Consider the following 20,658-nt stretch of genomic DNA (forward strand, 5'->3'; position numbering starts at 1 on the left):
AGGAGATTAATTATTTCAGTCTTCTTTAGGGGAGGAAACTAAATAGATTTGAAGTAGACTGGTTTTTTTTATTGACCCACATATTCTTGTGATTGATCTTCTAAATTTAATAACTCCTTCCTGAAAAAACAGTGGACACAAGTAAGTACATTTCTTACTAGGTTTCATTGGAAGAATACCTGTATTGGTTGATGTGTGTTGCAAATTAGACCTAGAGGGGGAAGAAATGACAAAAATATGTTTTCATGATGCTTCACTCGGTGACTTCTAATTTGTAAAATGTTTATCACCAACTTGCATTTGCAATAGGAATTCTGCACTTTAATATAATATTAGCATTGCAGAATGGTTTATAAGATCTGCTCCTCAAGAATGCCTGAATTTAGTCTAAACTATTTCTTTAAATAGCCATGTGGCTGAAGGCAAGTCAGTTTGGGGCTGAGTTTTTTCATCTGTAAAATGGATCGTCCATAATAGATGGTCCTTAAGGTGACTTCTAGATATAAAGTTCTTTGGTTCCAAGAGTTCAGATAAAATTCAGGAGAAAATTAGAATCAATGGAGGGTTTATGAGTCATGATATGATGAAATCTCATCTTTTCAGTACCATTAAGTACTTATGTTGACTCTGCAATGATCGTAGGCAATTAGTCAAATTCCCTGTTGAGCGGGGAAGATTTTTTTTTTCCCATACAGGTTAGGCAATGTATTCCATCTTTGAGTAAAGTTTTGTTTTAAATAAATGATTTTGATCTTAACTGACAACTTTACACACCCCTGTTCAGGACACATCTAATGCTTAAAGTCATGCCAGACTTTATCTGGATAAGTCCTCTATTCTTTTTGATTAAAACCTGTGGGAAGGAAATAAGATCCATTAGGAGATATTCACGTGACAGAAAAGCTCTTTGTATGACTGCAACAGCGAAGGCAACTGGGAGCTCAGGCTGAGACATCAGATATGTAAATCAGGCTACTGCCAGATTATATCTACTGAGTCAATTCAGCCTTGGCTGGCTCACTGTACGGACTCCTTTGCTGGGGGATTATCTGAGGACATGCTTCTCACCTTCTCTCTTTGGCCTTGGCACTTTATATTTCATTTCTGTCAGGGTCTGTAGAGACCTAAAAAGGAGATGAAACTCAAATCAACCATTTTTCCTTCCTAACAATGTAGATAAATTACTTAGCTGTGGGAGGAAAGGTTGAAATTGTTGATTTAAATGTGGTTTGGAATTGTTGGTACATTTCAGCCATCTATCTTATTTGTTTTCTCTACAACTACTACTAATTGAAATTTGACTGCAGAAAATAGAATAAAATTATTCATTTAAATACAGTGGAAGCTGTTATGGGAAAGAAGATCAAATGCTTTTATGAGAAAAGTTTATATGGAGTTCCCACTATGATGCAGGGGCTTAAGAATCTGACTGCAGCAGCTCCAGTCACTGTAGAGGCATGGGTTTGATCCTCTGCCTGGCACAGTGGGTTAAAAGATCCAGTGTTGCTGCAACTGTGGGTGGGATTCAATCTCTGGCCAGTGAACTTCCATATGCTGTTGGTGTGACCATTAAAAAGAAAGTTTTTATGAGCAATGATTTTAAGTTCTAAGGATATTAAGGATGAGGTGTTTTTAGAGTAAAAGTTATGGCTTTTATTACTAAAAGCTTTTAGATATCCCCTAAAGATCTCAAAGGGGTACTCTTCTCTGTTTAAGGTTAAGTCACACTTGACTATCTCTTTATGAAGTGATCTATTAGACAATAGGAGAAATAGACTTACACTATGGAGTTAACAAATGTTTACTTGGGAGATTTTGAAAAGAACTGGGATCATAGGGTTTTGTTTGTTTATTTGTTTTGGTGTATTTTGGTCAAGAATAATTTATTTTGGTCCTGAATTTTAGTTAAATTTATTTTCTGATATTTAAGCATTATATTTTCTATAGGTATAATCCTATTAAAAGCTCTGTGTTTGTTTTTCAGTGCTCAATTGAAGACAGATTAAGAACATATAAGTTTATAGAAAAATGGGAAACCTATGAAAAATGGGAAACTAGAGAAAAAGAGAGATTAGAATTCAAAAAAAGGCAACGATAGGTTAAGTGATCAGTGATACGTAAAATATTTTATTATGTGTACATGTGTGGGTAATCAATATGTAGAAGAAATAAGTATCACAAAGTAAGATCAGGACTAAAGGTGATTATATAATAGGATAGATGAATCTGGGGATATAAAGGTGAATGTTGGAATTATAGTTTGCTGGGGAAGGGAGGAATGGTAGATAATATAGGTAAATAATTAATTATAATTTAAGATAGAAAATAGTAAATATTGTAGACTGACAAAAAATAGAATTTTTGTTTGTTAAAAAAAATGGAATTTGAGGTGAGGAGGGAAGGAAGGAGAAATCAAGACCTCACTGGAAAGGGGGACATTGAAGTGAGATTTGAGGCCTGGTAGGATTTTGACCAGGGGAGATGGCTTAGGAGGACTTCCCTAGAAGGAAGAAATGTGTAGAAGAGAAACAAGTATGGTGTCTTTGGAGAATTGATTCCCACAGGTTAACTGGAGAATTGGGAAACCATAGGGGAAGGCCTGCCAAAGCGAACGGGAAGACTCAAACTCTAGGTTAGAAAAATTTATCTCCGTTCAACAGGCAAGGGAGGGAGTTGTGGCTCAGTGGGTTAAAAACCTGACATCGTGCCCATGAGGATATAGGTTAAATCCCTGGCCTCACTCAGTGGGTTAAGGATCTGGCATTGCTGTGGCTGTGGCATAGCCAGAAGCCGTAGTTCCAATTTGACGCCTGGCCCAGGAACTTCCATATGTCGCAGGTACTGCCATAAAAAGAAAAAAAAAAAAAAAATAGGCAAGGGAGAAAATGACCAAGCCAGGAAATAACTAGTGTTATGCTTTTGGGAGATGATTTTTGGAAGAGGCATTTGGCAGGAGTGAGGAGAGAAGAACCAGAACCTACCAGCAGCAGAACAGGGGTTCAAACACCTCTAAGTGCCTCAAAGGGAGCTTTGTGAGAATTTGGAGAAAAATGGGATATTTGTCATGTTTTGGTGGGGATGGGAGTGGGGAGAGTGAGATAGGGAGGATAAAAGAGAGCAGAAAACTGACGATTGAGCTGCCTCTGGAAGGATAATTAGGATTTGATAGATGATCCGGGGAGTGGGAACAAGGGCTTAAACCAGGAGTGTTGTGGTGAAGAATGAAACGGTGGGCTAAAAATGGTAGGAAAGGCCAGAGCTCATGACTGGCCTCTTTGTGGGGACAAAGAGGCGGCCTGAGATTTGAGCCTGTGTGTCTGGGTGAGACAGAGGATGCTGGCAGTATGCACAGTTATGGGCAGCTAGTGGCCTAGGCATCTCCATCTTTTGGATTGAGCACTGTCTCAGGCTCACTACAGATAGCACACCAAAAAGATGATTAAAGGAGTAGAGAGGATTGACTATAAAAGTATTTGCAAGTTAGGGAAGCAATAGTGGAGAGGGAGAGCCGCAGCCCTGGCAACAGTGGAGAGATGTCATCACCCCCAGGCCTCAAGGGGCAAGAGCAAGGAGCACTCAGCAATATCTGTACCTGGGAGAGAGGACCTACCTGACAGGAGCTGAGACCTTGCAGAGAGGCCAGCCAGGAGGAAGCCATCAGGGGAGTAGCTACCCTAATCCCTCTCTCCTCCTGTCCCTGATCCTGACAGAAACCAGAGGCAAGGAAGCCTGGTTGCTGTTGGTTATGAAGATCAACCTCCCCAGCACAGAGCAGGGGAGAGAGTGGATGTGGGTGGACAGAGAGGACCCAGCACAGAAATCCTCAGTAAAAATATTCTGAGAATTTGTTCATTCGTAAGTTATATAAACACGCAAGCATACCGATACCTACAACACAGAACATATCAAGAATAGACAGGAGCATTGGATTTAAAATAGTTTGGCTTATGAGTAATAAAAATCTTTCTGCTCTCCCAATGTGGTTGAATATGTCAGATCTGATCAGACTGTCATCGTTTTCACTTCTTAACATGCTAGGAGGAAATCATGGTGGGAGCAGGATGAGGGCCTGCTCTCCATCCTCATGTTGTTTTCTTGTGCTTGTGCTATCGTCATTTCCTTTTCAGGAATCCATACTGGGGAGATTTGGTTTATTTAGAGTTAAATAATATGAGTCGTACTGTGCCGGAGTCCAGCTCCAGCAGCCAGGGATGCACACCCTGTCGGGGATGGATGGTGTTGGCGAATGCACACGGAGACAGCCTCTTTGTCCCTTCTTTCAGGGCGCTGGACTGCTCAAACTTTATTGGCATAGATGATTGTTTTATAAGACAGTTTTTAATTACATCACAATGTTAAAAGTACACCCGAAGGTCAAGTTCTAAAAGTTAACTCCCAGATTATGCCTCCTAAAATCTACGGACCTAAGGATTTGGCATTCACGAGTCTTGTTTTTAGATTAGTGCTTATCTTCAAAGCTTTATGTCGCAACAGAAGAAAGGGTGGGGGAAAAAACTGTAACTGCAATGTATACATCTAAGGATGACCTGACCCCCTTGCTGTACAGCGGGAAAATAAAAAAAAAAAACAAAAAAAAACAAAGCTTTATGGCAGGAGGACAGTATGAGAAAATCAACTTCAGTTAGCTATCACTTAAAAGTTTGTAAAATCAAGGACAACTCTCATAGCTAGGTTCCTTTTGATCATGAATAATGTATGTCTAACTTTTATAAACCTCATTAAAATCCTAACTCTAAAGTTTACTGTATAACTAGTTAGTAGATAAACACTATGTTTTTAATTAAGTTGGATTTGAATAGGGGAAAGTCCTTCAGGATGAAATTCTTATTATATTATTGTTGTAATTCTGTTAAATCACAAATCACCACAGGAAAATAAGAATGGGAAATAAGGATAATAAGCAAATAATCAGGAAAGACTGAGGAAGAATTGAACAACAAGTGAATAACAGAAAAAAACTAAGTCATCCATGGAACAATCCCCACTCAGCAACGCAAAATGGAAATTGTTTCCTGGAAAATTCAGTTCCCCACCAAAATTAGCAGGCGAGCCATATTATCTTCTAGGGCCTGTCCTTGGAATTGCGCCGTACAGGCAGGTATCCCCTTGTTTAGGAACCTGCCCTCGGAATTGCACCATTCAAACAGGTCCCCTTTTCCTGATTAGGAGCTTGCCCTTGGAATTGCACCATTCAGGCAAGCTCCCTTCCTCGGCTCCTTGTATCTTCTCGGCTCCCTGTAGTACTGACTTTACCACTTTACAGGCATATGTAAGTAGGAATCTTCTGGAAGAAACTAGTCAGTAAGAGTGTTACTGCTACCCTTTCTCCAATGCGGAGTCCCCTCCTTTCCTTATCTTACCTCACTTGACATACCGGGGACACATGGTCTCCATATGGTGAGGGGGCTGGGATCAATCTGTGAAGTTTATTTCATTTCTAATTTTACAGATAAAATAAATGTGAATACAAGTCCTCATTGTTTCTTCTCACACTTTGGTGGACTTTCCTGTGTCCTCCGTGCCCCATACCAGAGTGCATAGGCCTCCCTGATTTAGAATCCACCGTTGTAGATCATTAGAAGTGTGAACCTGGAATATAGGTGAGAGGCCAGGGTTGCAGACATTGGCTTTGAAATGCTCTATATGGGTATAATATTTTATAGCTTTAGGAATGGATGAAATTACCAAGAGGAGAGAAAATAGTGATGGGAAAGAGTGGAGAGCTGACACCAGGTGGCTTGGAGGATTCCTCCAGGAATGGATTTTTAAAGGGCGCAGGAAGCAGTATAGGAGACAGAGAAGGAGCAGAGCAAGAAAAAGAACCAGGGTTCTGGAACTCAGGAAGGAGGGATGAATAGGGGTGTTAACTGCTGAGCTGGTGAGAATGAGGACTGAGGATTGGTTTGGGGGTAGTTTATGATGTGGTCAAGGTTAGATGCAGGAGTCTCAGTGGAGTCCTACAAGAATCAAGACAATGAGCATGGGCTAGTTTCTGAAGGAAGGATTGATGAGGAGAACCACTCAAAGGCTGACAGAATACTTTGTTGTTGTTTTTGTTTGCTTATTTTAAGGTAGATCTTGTATGGCGAAAGGGAAAAAAATAAGGAGAAGTTGATATTGTGGATGAAAAAAGACGGATTCAGGAATGCTAGAGAGAAGTAAGATTGGAAGTCAAGGTTAGCCTTGGTGAAGAGGACACTTCCTTCTCAGGTTGTCACAAAGAAGCTGTGGTATTTTGGGTTGTAGGAAGTATGTTCCTTTTGTACTCACTGAGGAGATATTTTGTAAAATACTGCAAAGAAAACTGACCACAAATCAATAAAGCGTTTCTTTCTTTTATTGTTTTTATTTTAATCAGAGAATGGTATCATACGTTCTCTACTGAGAGCAAAACCAAAAGAAATGAATGTCAGTCAAGATATTATCAAGGGAAATTGCCTATCCTCTTCCTTTTTTGGAGTTTTTTAAAGAAAAGGTAACTTTGGAAAGCTACATATTGGGCTCAAAAGATTGCATGTGTGAAGGCATGCACCCTCTCATAGAGCATGACCAGGCAAGACAACATCAGAGGGTGCTGTTTTTTCATGAAAATTAATGGATGCCAAGAAGCTAGGATTTTAACTCCAGCTTGGTCATTAGTTAGTTCTATTTTTTGGACAAAAACCTTAACTCCTGTAAGTCTTAGTTTCCTTCTTTACAAATTAAGAGGGTGGTCATGACAGCTAAGATTCTTTTAGACTAAAAATAAAACAATTCTAAAAATGTGCAGTATATTACCTATTTTGCTCATGGTAAAATCACAGAAGGTGTTCGTTCTTTATGAATGTTTCCCTTGCTTGAATTTCATGAAAACATATTGTCTGCTACTTGACTAATTAGAACATCTGATTACTTTGTATTATAAAAACTCAATTGGTGCTGCATGTGTGGATGCTAAGCTTAGAAAAGACTCAATCAGATTGCCTTCATATTAAATCTTTCTTCACCTTTGGGTTTCATTCATTTGGAAGCTGCAGTAACTCAGGCTACTCTTAGCCATTTGATACACTATTACCAGCATTCTACTTTCTCTCAGAAGTTGAAAAAACTAATGCAGTTAAGAGTTTGACTCAGTTTAGAACTCCTTGGGTGTCTAATTTTATGATTTTGGTAGTCAACTTAGCCCTCCCAATACGTCATTTCAAACTATCACCTTAGGCAGAAAACATGAGTAATTGAAGTTTGCTTAAATTGATTATCATATGTCATTCATTCATTTGAGTAGACTTCCCTACTAGACTCTGAGCTCCAAGTAGATGGACATGTGTCTGGTTTTGTTCTTTACTGCATTATATCTCTTATAGTTACCACAGTGCTTACACATGGTGGCTGCTGAATAGATACTTGCTAATTGAATGAATGATATGCTTTTACTCCAATGGAGTTGTTAGGCACTAAAAATTTGTGATTCAAAGGTTCTTTTCCATCTGAAGATTTGTAGTCATAAACCACTTTATATATGAAAGTGATTGTACAAGAAAATCTATTCAACAATATTTAATAATAAAAAATTTCTTACTCAAGACCTTTTATGTCCACTTTGCATTCTGCCTTGGACTCTCTTCAGATTATCAGATTATTGAACCAGACGGGTAAAACATGGAATAGCCAGGGTAAAAGGGATGACATTTATTAAGAAAAGAAGTGTGGCTGGAAATTCAGGAAGTGTTAGTTTGCCTGTTGATTGCCTTTCTTTAGTCATTCCTTCAGAAGGGACCCAATCTCTTGTCTTTCTGATCACAGCTTCTTTACCTGTAATCAACTTCCCCTTTCTTCACATACAGAATTTTCTTTTCTTCATTTCTCCACTAGTTATCTTATTTTCCCTGCTTTATTCAGCATATTAATTACCTCTTGGTCTTTTTCTCTTTCTATCCAAATGTGCAGGGTACGGACATCATTTCAGTATTGTCGCTTTCAAGCGCTGTTGAATTGGTGTTATTTATTTATTTATTTTTTGGTCTTTTTTGGGGGGGCTGTACCCACAGCATAGGGAGGTTCCCAGGCTAGGGTCTAATTGGAACTATAGCTGCTGGCCTACGCCAGAGCCACATCAACGCCAGATCTGAGCCGTGTCTGCGACCTACACCACAGCTCACGGCAACACTGGATCCTTAACCACTGAGCAAGGCCAGGGATCGAACCCACAACCTATGGTTCCTAGTCAGATTCGTTTATGCTGTGCCACAACGGGAACTCCGAATTGATGTTAAATATGACCCACACCTCATTCTTGCCATTGGAACTGGAGCCCACCTGGAAAGAGGACCAAACCTCTGCCATCTTTGGGCCGCCCAGATCCAAGCTGACCACCTCGGTGATGTATCTAGTAGTCCTTTAGCTCATCACGAGGTGATTCCCTACTCTGATTCTCATTGCCATTGTTCTTGCCTTGATGTTGCAGGACCTTAGAGGGTGAGGGGATAAAACAAGAGGAGTTCGTGAATGTGATCTGGAATGTAGAGAATGTGTACGCCTTTATTCAGCAGTTATTTATTTGGCACCCATGGGGTGACAGGCATATTACATAACTGGGGCAACCATAAAGTAGGTGATTCTAGCTAGTGTTAGAGTGGATGGGGGTTGAAGCAGGCATTATCCTTCCCTCTCCCATCTCTTTTCTGGTTACAGCCATGGCTCCCCATCCTGGCAGTGTCATGTGGATCTTTCAGTATGTCTTCTTTCCAATGTACCAGTTTCAGGATTTCTGACAACCATCTTTTTCATGTTTATTTTGTGACAGATGATTCAAGAGAGCCGTTTTCTCATAGAAATGGCAGACACAGTCCAGGAAAAGATTGTGCAGTGTCAGAAAGCAGGTAATCACCCCCTTGCACTCATTTCATTTAGAAACCGTATGATGGTTCTTGGCAAACTTTTAAAGTTTTTCTTTTTGCTCTTAAAGTTCAAGTATTTTATGTCATAATTAACTGTAATTTGAGTTAAACTGAAGCCTTTGTTTAGTAGAGAAGAGATCTAGGTGGTAGTAGGTGGGATGTATGTGTGTGTATAGGGGTGGTGTCTGCAGATGTCTAGAGAGGTGAGAGTTCCTAAAATTGCTTTTGTGGTTTGGGAAGCTATGAAAACTTTTACTACTGATATGGAAACTATGGTTTCACATTGCCCATTAAGAACCACTTTATTTTTACAATTCAAACCACAATCCTATTACTCTTCTAGGCTTTTCTTCATTTCCTAGTCCTCATTTTAGATTTGTTCTTTCTTGAAGGATGAGATGGGTCCCCTATCTCTGAGAGCACATCGCTATGTTTATTGTATTTTCACCTTCATCCACAGCCCTATACTGTTATCTCTCCTGGATCTATGTTCTCCTAGATCCACACACACATTGATGATTATGATGAGGAAGATGACACCGACAGTTGCTTGATATATATGCATATTATATACTGAGCACATATGCTGTTGTTACTTAGTCCTCATAACAGTGCTGCAAGGCAATCATCATTATAGCTCATCTACAGATGAGGCATCTGAAATTCTGAGAGACAAAGTGAATTACCCCAAATCCTGCATCAACATATGGCAGAGGCAATCTTCGAACCCAGACCAGACTTTTAAAATGATGCTCTTCACTACTTCTCTGGAGGCTTAAATGTTTCAGTTGACAGGAAGAACAAAAATAATGATACCGAATACATGTATAATGCTCCTATTTTGAGAGCTTTGTATAAACCGACTCATTTACTCTTCCCCACAAGTCCATGAGGTCAACACTCTTGTTATCACCATGGCACCATTGAGAAAACTAAATTGCAAAGTTTCAGGTACTTGCTTATGCTCACATAGCTAGTCAGTGGTAGAGTCAGAGTGTAAGTGCAGTCATGCACGTACTATGTCCTGTACTTATGATGTTATTATCATCAGGAAAGTTCATGTGGTTTTAGGTTACATTAATACAAGCATAGTAATCTAGAACGAGGGAGGTGGTGGTAAAACCCTACCTCATGAAGGCTGCTTCAATCCCATTTTGAGTACAATGCTCCTGGATGCAGGTCCCTACAAGCTAAACTCCAGGACTGCGCTATGCAGAGATCCTGCCTGGATGTCATCTTTAAAGAGAGACATTATTAGAAAACTGACATGCATTAGAATGTTTAATCCAGAGAAGGGAAAACTGGTAGACTTTATTCAATATCTTTCTTCATGTATTTAAAGGGCTGTACCATGGAGTAGAAGTTAGACCTTGTTGGTCTGGGTCTAGGTAGCTCCGAAGAGTAGAAGTTCCAGGGAGAGAGAATGGTTTGCTCTCAACCATAGCTTTCCAAAGATGGAATGAGCTCTCCAGAAGGAAGTGTGATTCCCATCTCTGAGGTGCTAAGATAAAGGCTGGAGAAACAGATGATGGTGATTTTTTTATAGTATTAAAGCTTGGGAGAATGGTTTAGCTAAAAATAACTTTAAAGCCATTCCCAAATCTGAAACATTTGGGTGTTTCCAGGAATGCTATTTTTAAAAAAAGTTTATTTTTACTCAACATTTACTAATTACCATTGTTATCTATGTGGGCTCCAGGCCTACTGTCAAGCCATATGGATGGTTCACAAGATAAGAAATGTGCATCCTTCACATATGGTTGCTATTCACACACTGCACCATTTATATAAAAACCAGGCAGAGACAAACAAGGTGGATGAAACCTGTTGGAAGAATTTGCTTCCCAACTTCTCTCGTCTTTATTGATGGCTCCTGGCTGTTTAAAAACGAATTTAATCTACTGCATTGATTATTTTTAGTTTTACCCTATGGATAGCCATTCGATGGGGATGAACAGAATGGGAAGGAGAATTCAGTTTAGGGGTTTAGAAATTTTATGAGAGGAGGACAGAAGTGGGAAATTAGATTTTTATTGAAAATATTTTCACAATAAAAGGTCTATTTTTTTCAGAAATCTATATGATGAATTCTTTTATGTTCTTTTTTCAAAGGGATGGAGTTCCATGAGGAACTTCATAATCTGGGGGCAAAAGAAGGCTTGAAAGGAAGAAAACTCAACAAAGCAACTGAGAGCTTTGCTTGGAACATTACAGTATTGAAGGTACATGAAGCACTCAAGTGCCCCTTTGCTTTATTTTTCGGCTCCTCATCTCTCAATGTGTAGAGAAGCGTCAGTAGTTAAATATGGTGATTTGAATTTTTAATTAATGTGCGGCCTAATTAATTCATGCTCTAAGTGATGGGAGATGCATGCTGTGATTGACACAGTTTTTGCCATAATAGGACAATGAGGTTTGTAATAGAGGCAGAGGACAGCATGACCTAATTCCATTACCTAGGTGGGGGGAGTGTGTGTGTGTGTTTACTCACACTTCTGTTCAAGTCAGTATGGCTGTTCTTGTATGTGGAAAGAATAACATAAAATGTTACTGAAGAAGAATCTAACACAAAGGATTTGGAAGAGCCTTAAACTGTAGGATATCTGGAACCATTTAGGATTATTTTATTTTGAGAACAATCCCTAAATTTTGCAAAATTTTTGGAAGTCTGTGTTTTTGAGATTATAATTTGCTCTGCTGAAAATTAATTTTAGGACTTTGAAGATGCTGCTTTTCATATTTTGTTACATGAATGAATAAGTGATTCAGGCAGTTGGAATAATTTCTTCTTAGCAGTGCAATGGAGGAAAACAGCTGCAAACAAAATTAATAATTCCTGACAATTAAAGAACACTTATGATGCACCAGGTACTATGTTATAAGGTTCATATGAGTTAACATTTTCATACTTTCATTAACCCAATACTGTTAGTATTCTTATTTTACCAGTGGGAAAACTGAGACATTGAACCCTTATGTTTATTACCCAAGATCATTCAGCTAGTAAATGGTGAGGCTGGAGTTTGAACCCAGGCAGTGTGGCTCCAGAGCCTGCTCTGCAGAGAGATACTGCACATGTTTATGTGAAAGTCCTAGGTGAACTGTGAGACCTGTCACAGATATTTATTAAAAATTCAATCCCCAAATATTTGTTTAGCTTCTACTATGTACTGGGCTCTCTACTATGCATTGGGGACTCACAGAGAACAAAACTGATACAGATCTGACCTCATGAGTTAGCAGTCTAGAGGCAGGAAGTAGGATGGGGGAAAAGGCATCATTTGCTTAGGCAGAAACTGTAGTGTTAATATAAAGAGGAGCTCATTTTATAATACTTAACTACAACATGGCAGTATGAGCCCTCATACAAATGCTTTCTAGTCAGCATATATTTTTTGTGGGCTTGTTAATATGCTGATCACTGAGAAAGGAGCTAGGGACACAAATATCAAAAATGTAATACCTGAGCCTCTAGGACTAGTCTACAAGGGGAGACAGGTATATAACTAATAATAGCCACTGATTATTCAGCACTTCACAAGGTTATATGTTTCCTCCTTTCCTCTTTGCAATAACCATGTGATCTTGCAGCAACTCATGCTGACCCTGATATGACCTCCTCCATCTCACAGAGGAGGAAAGTGACGTTTAGGGAGTTTTCAGTTTCTTACCTTCAGCTAGTAGATGGCAGAATTGAGATTTTTAACTCATGCCCATGGTTCTAACCACTACCCTGTCCTCCTGCCTCCTGTTAGAATCAAGCCATGTGACCGAATCCAGGAAGCCTGGTGTGGGAGTGAGGGCACAGGCTCTGTGTGCAAATTGCCTGATAGGTGCGAGGCATTAGCCAAGTTATGTAATCTGTCTGAGGGTTATAAAAGTATCTCCACCTCTAGTTTTGTAAGAATTAAATGAAGTAATACATACAAGATATCTAAGTTACAGTGCACAAAACGACACTATATATATATATATATATTATTACTGTGTATGTGTATATATATGTATGTGTGTAATACCATATATACACACATATATGGTATTACTTTCATAAGGGTGAGGATGACCATTGGAAGAAAAGGCTTTTTTAAATTAATAATTAAAAAATTTTATTAGAGTTAATTGATAATGTTCTGTCAATTTCTGCTGTATAGCAAAGTAACCCAGTCGTACATATATATCTTCTTTTTCTCACATTATCCTCCATCATGCTCCATCATAAGTGACTAGATATAGTTCCCTGTGCTATACAGCAGGATCTCATTGCTTATCCACTCCAAATATAATAGTCTGCATCTACTAACCCCAAACTCCTAGTCCTTCCCACTCCCTACCCCCCCCTTGGTAACCACAAATCTGTTTTCTATGTCCATGAGTTAGTTTTTCTTTTTTCTATAGATAGAAACATTTGTGCCATATATTAGATTTAAGATATGTGATAAGGTATTTGTCTTTCTCTTTTTGACTTCCTTCACTTAACACGAGAGTCTCTAGTTCCATCCATGTTGCTGCAAATGGCATTATTTTGTTCTTTTTTATGGCTGAGTAGTATTCACTTTAAAAAATTTAAGATATAATTGTTTACTTCTTTGTTAACTTCTGACTTAAGCCCATTCACTCTTTTCTGAGGTTTGTTTATGTGTTTGGTTTAGTGACAGGAGATGATTACTAAATGGAGCCTAGAAAATGCTATACAAAGGACAGATCTTTGGAGATAGAATCAATCTTCTATTATTCTTTAATTTTATTAAAGTATAATTGATTATAAAAAATTAATCATGCCAATTTCTGCTATACAGCATAGTGACCCAGCATACATATATATGCATTCTTTTTCTCATACTATCTTACATCATGTTCTATCCTAAGAGATTGGACATAGTTCCCTGTGCTGTGCAGTAGGACATTATTGTCTATCCATTCTAAATATGATAGTTTGCATCTACTAACCCAAACTCCCTGTCCATCTCACTCCCTCCCCCCTCCCTCTTGGCAATCACAAGTCTGTTCTCTATGTCTGTGAGTTTTTTTTTCTGTTTAGTAGATAGGTTCATTTGTGCCATATTTTAGATTCTACATATAAGTGATATCATATGGCCATCATTAACAAGTCTGCGAATAGCAAATGCTGGAGAGGGTGTGGAGAAAAAGGAACCCTCCTTCATTGTTGGTGGGAATGTACCTTGGTACAACTACTATTGAAAACAGTAGGGAGGTTCCTCAGAAAACTAAATATAGAGCTATAGTATGATCCAGCAGTCCCACTCCTGGGCATTTATCTGCACAAAACTATAATTCAAAAAGAGAAAATATTCTATTATTTTAACTCATGTACAAGCTTCTGGTATTTCAGCTTGAGTGCAAGGAACTTAAACAAGAATAGTGAATTTTTCCAAACTTCTCATATGTCATTTCTCTCCTTCATTGCATTTAGTGGACCTGTTGCTAATTATGTGCCCTTTCCCCTAAACAAATGACCTCGTTGGAATTTGAACTTTTAGCTCAGAGACAAAGAGACCAAGCTCTTTTGGAGACTGGTTATTGCAGTGGTGCCTCTCTGAGAAGACCCTCCTCTCTAAGACTCTTCCTTCATTTCTTATATCTTAGACTCAGACTTCTTAGTTCCTGCTGTGTTCTCCAGCCCTCCTGTTGATTTTCCAAGCTCCTAAAAATGCCCCATTTCTTAAGTTTACTAGAGTCAATTTCCGTTGCTTACAACTGGTTGGATTAGTACTAACCACACTGGTAAGACATAATCACTGAAATAGTAGGATATGCCAAGACTCACCTATAAATTCTGAATTGCTTAACTGCAAAGATTTCCTTGCACACAATTTTTGCAAGGACTCCTCAATATGTAGGGGAAAGGAGTGGTGATTGACCAATATTTGTAGAATATATGAATTCATGTAGCTATATATTTAATTCCAATGTAATTTCCAACAAGCAAGGGAGGATCTAGAAAAAATGAGAAATATGCCTTTGGGGGAGTGGTAGGTTGGCAGCATGGCGTTCTGGAAAGGGTCATTGGCTTTAAAGCACGTTGCTCTGAGACTAAACAGTAAATTATTCAGTTTATGTTTTCTGCAATTCTGTGTTTTCTGCAATGATCTGATATTAATACATGACAGAGAAATTGGAGAAACATTTGCAGAGACAAAGTTGAAGAGCTTTACAATATAATGAAAATGAATTATACTTACAGAGTCCAAATTTTCCACACTAGGAACAAGGACTTAGAATCCAGTAAGGAGGCTAAACTCACAATGGTTCAGGGAACTCCCAAACATGTGTTTTTCTTTCATTCATATTTTAGCACCATGAATGGGTCCAGAGTAGGGATTGCTTAGCAGATCTGCATTTCCCTACACTTTCCCACATGCCAATAACCAACTAATGTAGTCATTTTCCTCTTCTCCCTTTCTTATTCCTTCACTGCTGAGAACAAAATTGAACTCTCTAAATAGCTTCTGTGTACATTGGGGATGATGTGATGGTGCAGGTCTCAGTGACTCCGTCAGTGTCTTTTCCAGATAATCACTGAACCAAGATAGCTCCATTTCATCCCACCTTCACATTTCAACTGTTCCTTCCATCTCTCTTTTCTCCATGCTGTCCTTCACAAATGAATTTTATTGAGTAATTAGCATAATATTAAAATCTTATAATGAAAAATTTTCCTTTCTTTACATCCTCCAGAAAGAGATATTACAACTTCATTTGCATGGCCCAACCTATTGTAGTAAAGTTGTTATTAATTTTGGAAGTATTTCGCTAATGAGAATTCTGAAAATCTCGTGAAAGAAATATGAATTTATACTACATCACTGACAAAAGATAATATAAGAGTTTCCGTCATGGCACAGTGGAAACGAATCCGACTAGGAACCATGAAGTTGCAGGTTCAATCCCTGGCCTCGCTCAGTGGGTTAAGGATCTGGCGTTGCCTTGAGCTGTGGTGTAGGTCACAGATGCGGCCTGGATCTGGAGTTGCTGTGGCTCTGGCATGGGCTGGCAGCTGTAGCTTTGATTAGACCCCCAGCCTGAGAACCTCCATATGCCACGAGTGCAGCCCTAAAAAGCAAAAAACAAAAACAAAAACAAAACAAACAGAAACAAAAACATAATAAATTATGAAGTGGAATTTACTTAAAGTCTTGGACTCCATCCAGAGTGATTGATTCTTTAAGTTCAAAGAGAGTTTCACTGAAAGGTGGTAGCATCTATAAAAATGAAATTAGAACCCTAGAATAGCACTTTTGTGAGTTTCTTAATACATATTTTTCTAAGTTGAACTATTGACTATTTTAAGGAACTAAATTCCATTATCTGTACATTTTTAAAAGTTTGATGAAAAAATCAATTTTATCAGGCTGGAGAAGTGTCAAATAGAGATATATAAAAAGCATTGAAGAAATATAAATTAGTAAACATTTTATTATAAAGGGAAAGCCATGAAGTAAGTGATCACTAAAGCTTAAAAATTAGAAAAATGGATGACTTCTTACTTGTTTTTTGAATTTCATTGATTACTAATTGAATAATATATTAAATAAATTGTGAATAAATGATTACTTCATCAATGAGCACTTCTATTAACTGACATATATATATTATCTTTCCCTAGATAGAGTTCCAGCTTATAATTTAATGCATTCCATTGTATTTCATTAAAAAACTGGGTCTCTTTTATAGATTAATGTTCAGTGAATATGACTGATCTTTTCTGCCTTTTTGGCTTTCTATCACTGCTTAAGCTTTGCTCTTTCTGTTTTATCTTGACAACAATTTCATTTTCCTTGGCTTCGAAGAACAGAGGCTGAAGCTTCTCACTTCTCTTTGTGTACTTGTGTTCTAACTCAGGCAGATTCTTTCATTCGGTCCCCAAATTTCAGGCCCTCACATCTCTAGGGAATCTTGCTGCATAAAGGAAATTACATGGATGTTAGTGTAGTAATATTCTTTCTTTTTAAAAAATGAATTTTATTACATTTATAGTTGTACAACAATCATCACAACAAAATTTTGTAGAATTTCCATCCCATATCCCCAGTGCATCCCCCCACCCCAGCCTGTCTCATTTGGAAACCACAAGTTTTTCAAAGTCTGAGAATTAGTATCTATTCTGCAAAGAAGTTCATTGTGTCCTTTTTTTAGATTCTACATGTAAGCAATAGCATATGATGATGGTGTCTCACTGTCTGAGTAATTTCACACATATTTCATTGTGTATATGTACCACATCTTCTTTATCCACTCCTCTGTGGATGGACATTTAGGTTGTTTCCATGTCTTGGCTATTGTATATAATGCTTCAATGAACATTGGAGTACATGTATCTTTTTGAGTCATGGTTTTCTCTGGATAGATGCCCAGAAGTGGGATTGCTAGATCAAATGGTAATTCTATTTTTAGTTTTCTGAGGAATCTCTTAATGTTTTCCACAGTGGTTGCACCAATTTACTTTCCCACCAACAGTGTAATAGGGTCCCCTTTTTTCCACACCCTCTCCAGCATTTTTTATTTGTAGACATGCTTTCTAATAGAGCCTGCAAACATATTTGAAATCTTTGCTCATTGTTGAGAGACAAAAGGTAAACAAGATGATGGGTTAATGGGATAAGACATATGAGGAGAGGGATCTATTTCTGAAAGACTGAGTGATGGAAAGAATGGGTTCACCATCAACAGAATGACCATAGATATTTTAAAGCATTCTCTGAGATCCTGTGTGTACAGGCTTTTCTGGCAGCCAGAGTGACTGTGCCCCCAGGGACTTCTTTGAGGTGATATAAAGAAGGAACATGTCCAGTGTCCTCCATGTTGTCCATTAACAAATTCTCCAATGGTGTTTTGTCATCTGCTGGCTGTTGTTTCAGTAGAGGCTGGAGAAAGGCTAGATTTCCTCCTGAAATAAGTCATTCAGAAAAGAACAACTATGAAGTCTAAAAACAGACCTCCAATGACAACAATGCATTAATAATAAACTATTCTTTGTATTCATATCAGTACTCAAGAGTAAAGAATCTGGAGTCAGACTCTTTCTAACTATGTCGTATTGGGAAAATTTCCTTTTGTTTCTATGCTTTTGGGTTCATTGGAATACGGTTCTTTTATGCTATGGCAACAAAAACAAAAATCTTGGTGGCTTGAAACAATAGCTTTTTTCTTGCTCGCCCTGTCTGTTCACCAGGTTCAGCAAGGGTTACTTAGGAACTCAGGCTAATAGGGGCTTTATCTCAACTAATCCTAGAGGTAGGGAAGCACAAATTGGTTTTAAACTTTTCTGCCAAATAGTGTCACATGTCCTTCTTTAAATTTGACTGGCCAAAGCAAGCCAAATGGTCAGTCTGACTTCAGTGGAGTGGGAAAGTATATGCTTCTTCAAAGAAGGGAGCTAGTGTTGGTGAAGATAATCTACCAGTGATGAGTTCCTTGACTGTATCCACCTCATAGGGTCAGAGAGTGGACCAAATGAGTTAATGCATATAGAGCAATATCTGGGATATAAAAAAATGCTCTGCAAGTGTTTGTTGTTTTTTTATTTATAATGATCATTCAAATCTTACAATTAGCAGTTAAGTGATTTTCAGGCAATATCTTAAGTAATTTTAAGAGTCACTCTTTAAGGTATCATTATTACACTCATTTTACATGTAGGAGAACTGAGGCTTGAGAGGTTAAATAACCTTCCCATTGTCATATAGATGGTGAGCAATAGAGCTCCAAAGCTCATGCTGTCAGCCCACTATGCTAAATTACCAGAATATTTATAGCCCCATAATAATGATGGCTTGTATTAATTGAGTGCTTTCTGTGTATCAATACTGTAGTAAGTGCTTTATGTTTGTTATCTTCATCCAAGAGAGTGAATGTCCTGTCCAGCTAACATGAGTATTCCAACCATCTTGGCAGTATCCTGGAGTGAAGGAAGTTGCATTGAGAGAATGTAGCTTGGGACCACCTCCTTCTTCTGACACTGCATTCACCAACTCTGTTCTCAACTTGGCTTCCCAAATATACTTTTCTAACGAAGGTGGAATGAGTTGACCAAATAATGTAACTAGTCCCATCTGCCTGACAGTCTCTTTCTAAGTGAGTCAGTTCACTTCCTTTTTTTTTTTTTTTTTATCAGTCCATCTCCTTTGAGCTTGGTTAGCAGGAATCAACTCCCCAGGGCCTGATCACTACTGAGTAATTGGATGCAGTTGAGCCCCTGGACAGATGCCATTGAGATAATGAAGCAAAACCAAAATAACAACACAAATACCAAAGCAGACCCTGGACCCACCCTGAGAACCCAGCCAGTGCCTCCCTCCCTCTCTTCCCATTTCCCTTGGACAGCTTTACTGTTCCCTGGTTTTTGGTCCAGACGTTGCCAGCCTCCACATCTTGATGAGATAGAGGAAGCATAAGAACTGTGCCTCCAGCAAAAACTTTGCAAAGGCCATACTTCTCTCATAGTCCTTCCTTAGCTTAGCCTCCACAGCCTCAGTTCTGCCTTTCAGATCCTTCATCTTTCCTTTATCATTTAATCTGTTAGGGCAGAAATCCTGGAATCTTTCTTCTTCCTTTGAATAACAAACCTGAGTTGATTTAGAAATGAGATGAAGTCCCAATAGGTTAATTCCTCAGGCCTAACTGAGAAGAAGGGAGCCTCTGGAGAAGTAAAGTTAAGGAGTCTTTAAGTTACTGATCTTGAGAAGCAAGGTTTAAAGAGTTTAAACAAAGTTTTTAATTCTGGTAAGTCTAAGAAAAATACTTTCTAGTGATATATGCAAAATAACAAATTCTTTGTCTTGGAATTATCTAGGTCTTTAGACCTGTAGGGAGTTGGACTATGAGTCTAGAAATCTGCAACAGATTTAATTTTTAAAAATTATCTTCTTTGGGGCTAGATTTTTCCAAACCAAAAATAAGATCAGATTTTATGATAGCTGGAATCCTTACAGGTCTTTACATTTTACTATTGTATGTTATTTTAAATCTTTTCTCTGTGGTTTAACTGCATTACATTGTTTAAATACATTGATCCTTTTGTTGCTAAACTTATTGGTAGCATAAATCTCTCTCCCTATATATATTCTCTGTTATGTCTTGCTCCCCTACTTTTTTTTAACCCATGGCACTATGAAACTCTAATTATAATCAGTTTCTATCCTTACCTCCTGTAGTCTCCCACTATGAGTCCTCCTTCTCCCTTCCTGATACCTCTTTCCAAATAAGATGGTCTTGGAGTTCCCATTATGGCTCAGTGGTGATGAACCAAACTAGTATCCATGAGGATGTGGGTTCGATCCCTGGCCCTACTCAGTGGGTTCAGGATCTGGCATTGCTGTGCGCTGTAGTGTAGGTCACAGACATGGCTCAGATCTGGCACTGCTGTAGCTGTGGCATAGGAAAAAACAGTATCCAAAGAGGATAGTCTCTATTTACCATCTTGGATTTTTTTTCCCTGATTTTTTTTTATTGTGGTAAAATACATATAACATAAAACATACCATCTTAACCATTTTCAAGTGTATAGTCCAATGGTACTAAATATATTTGTAGTATTATGCAACCATAACCACTATCTGTGTCCAGAACTCTCTTTATCTTGTAAAACTGAAACTCTGTACTCATTAAACTATAACTACCTATTCTCCCCTCCCTTTAGACCCTGGAAAACACCATTCTGCTCTCTGTCTCCATGATTTTGGACTACTCCAAGTACATCATGTAACTGGAATAATGCCGTCTTTTTGTGACTGATTATTTC

General features: G+C 38.3%; 1 protein-coding gene across 11 annotated transcripts in view; it reads left to right on the forward strand.

Annotated features, from left to right (window-relative positions):
* The window catches only part of PLCL1 (phospholipase C like 1), an 821,890-nt gene that overhangs the window by 290,435 nt on the left and 510,797 nt on the right, over positions 1-20,658 (forward strand). For all 11 annotated transcript variants that reach the window (XR_002339304.1, XR_002339301.1, XR_002339302.1 and 8 more), the window contains 2 exons: positions 8,804-8,879; positions 11,010-11,119. Coding sequence is in view for 6 of the 11 variants with exons in the window: in XM_003133565.5 (XP_003133613.2) it covers positions 8,804-8,879; positions 11,010-11,119 (186 nt within the window). In the remaining 5 variants the exon portion in view is untranslated. The remainder of the gene's footprint in view (positions 1-8,803; positions 8,880-11,009; positions 11,120-20,658) is intronic.

The sequence above is a fragment of the Sus scrofa genome, chromosome 15 (genome assembly GCF_000003025.6).
Source record: "Sus scrofa isolate TJ Tabasco breed Duroc chromosome 15, Sscrofa11.1, whole genome shotgun sequence".
Taxonomy (NCBI): Eukaryota; Metazoa; Chordata; class Mammalia; order Artiodactyla; family Suidae; genus Sus; species Sus scrofa.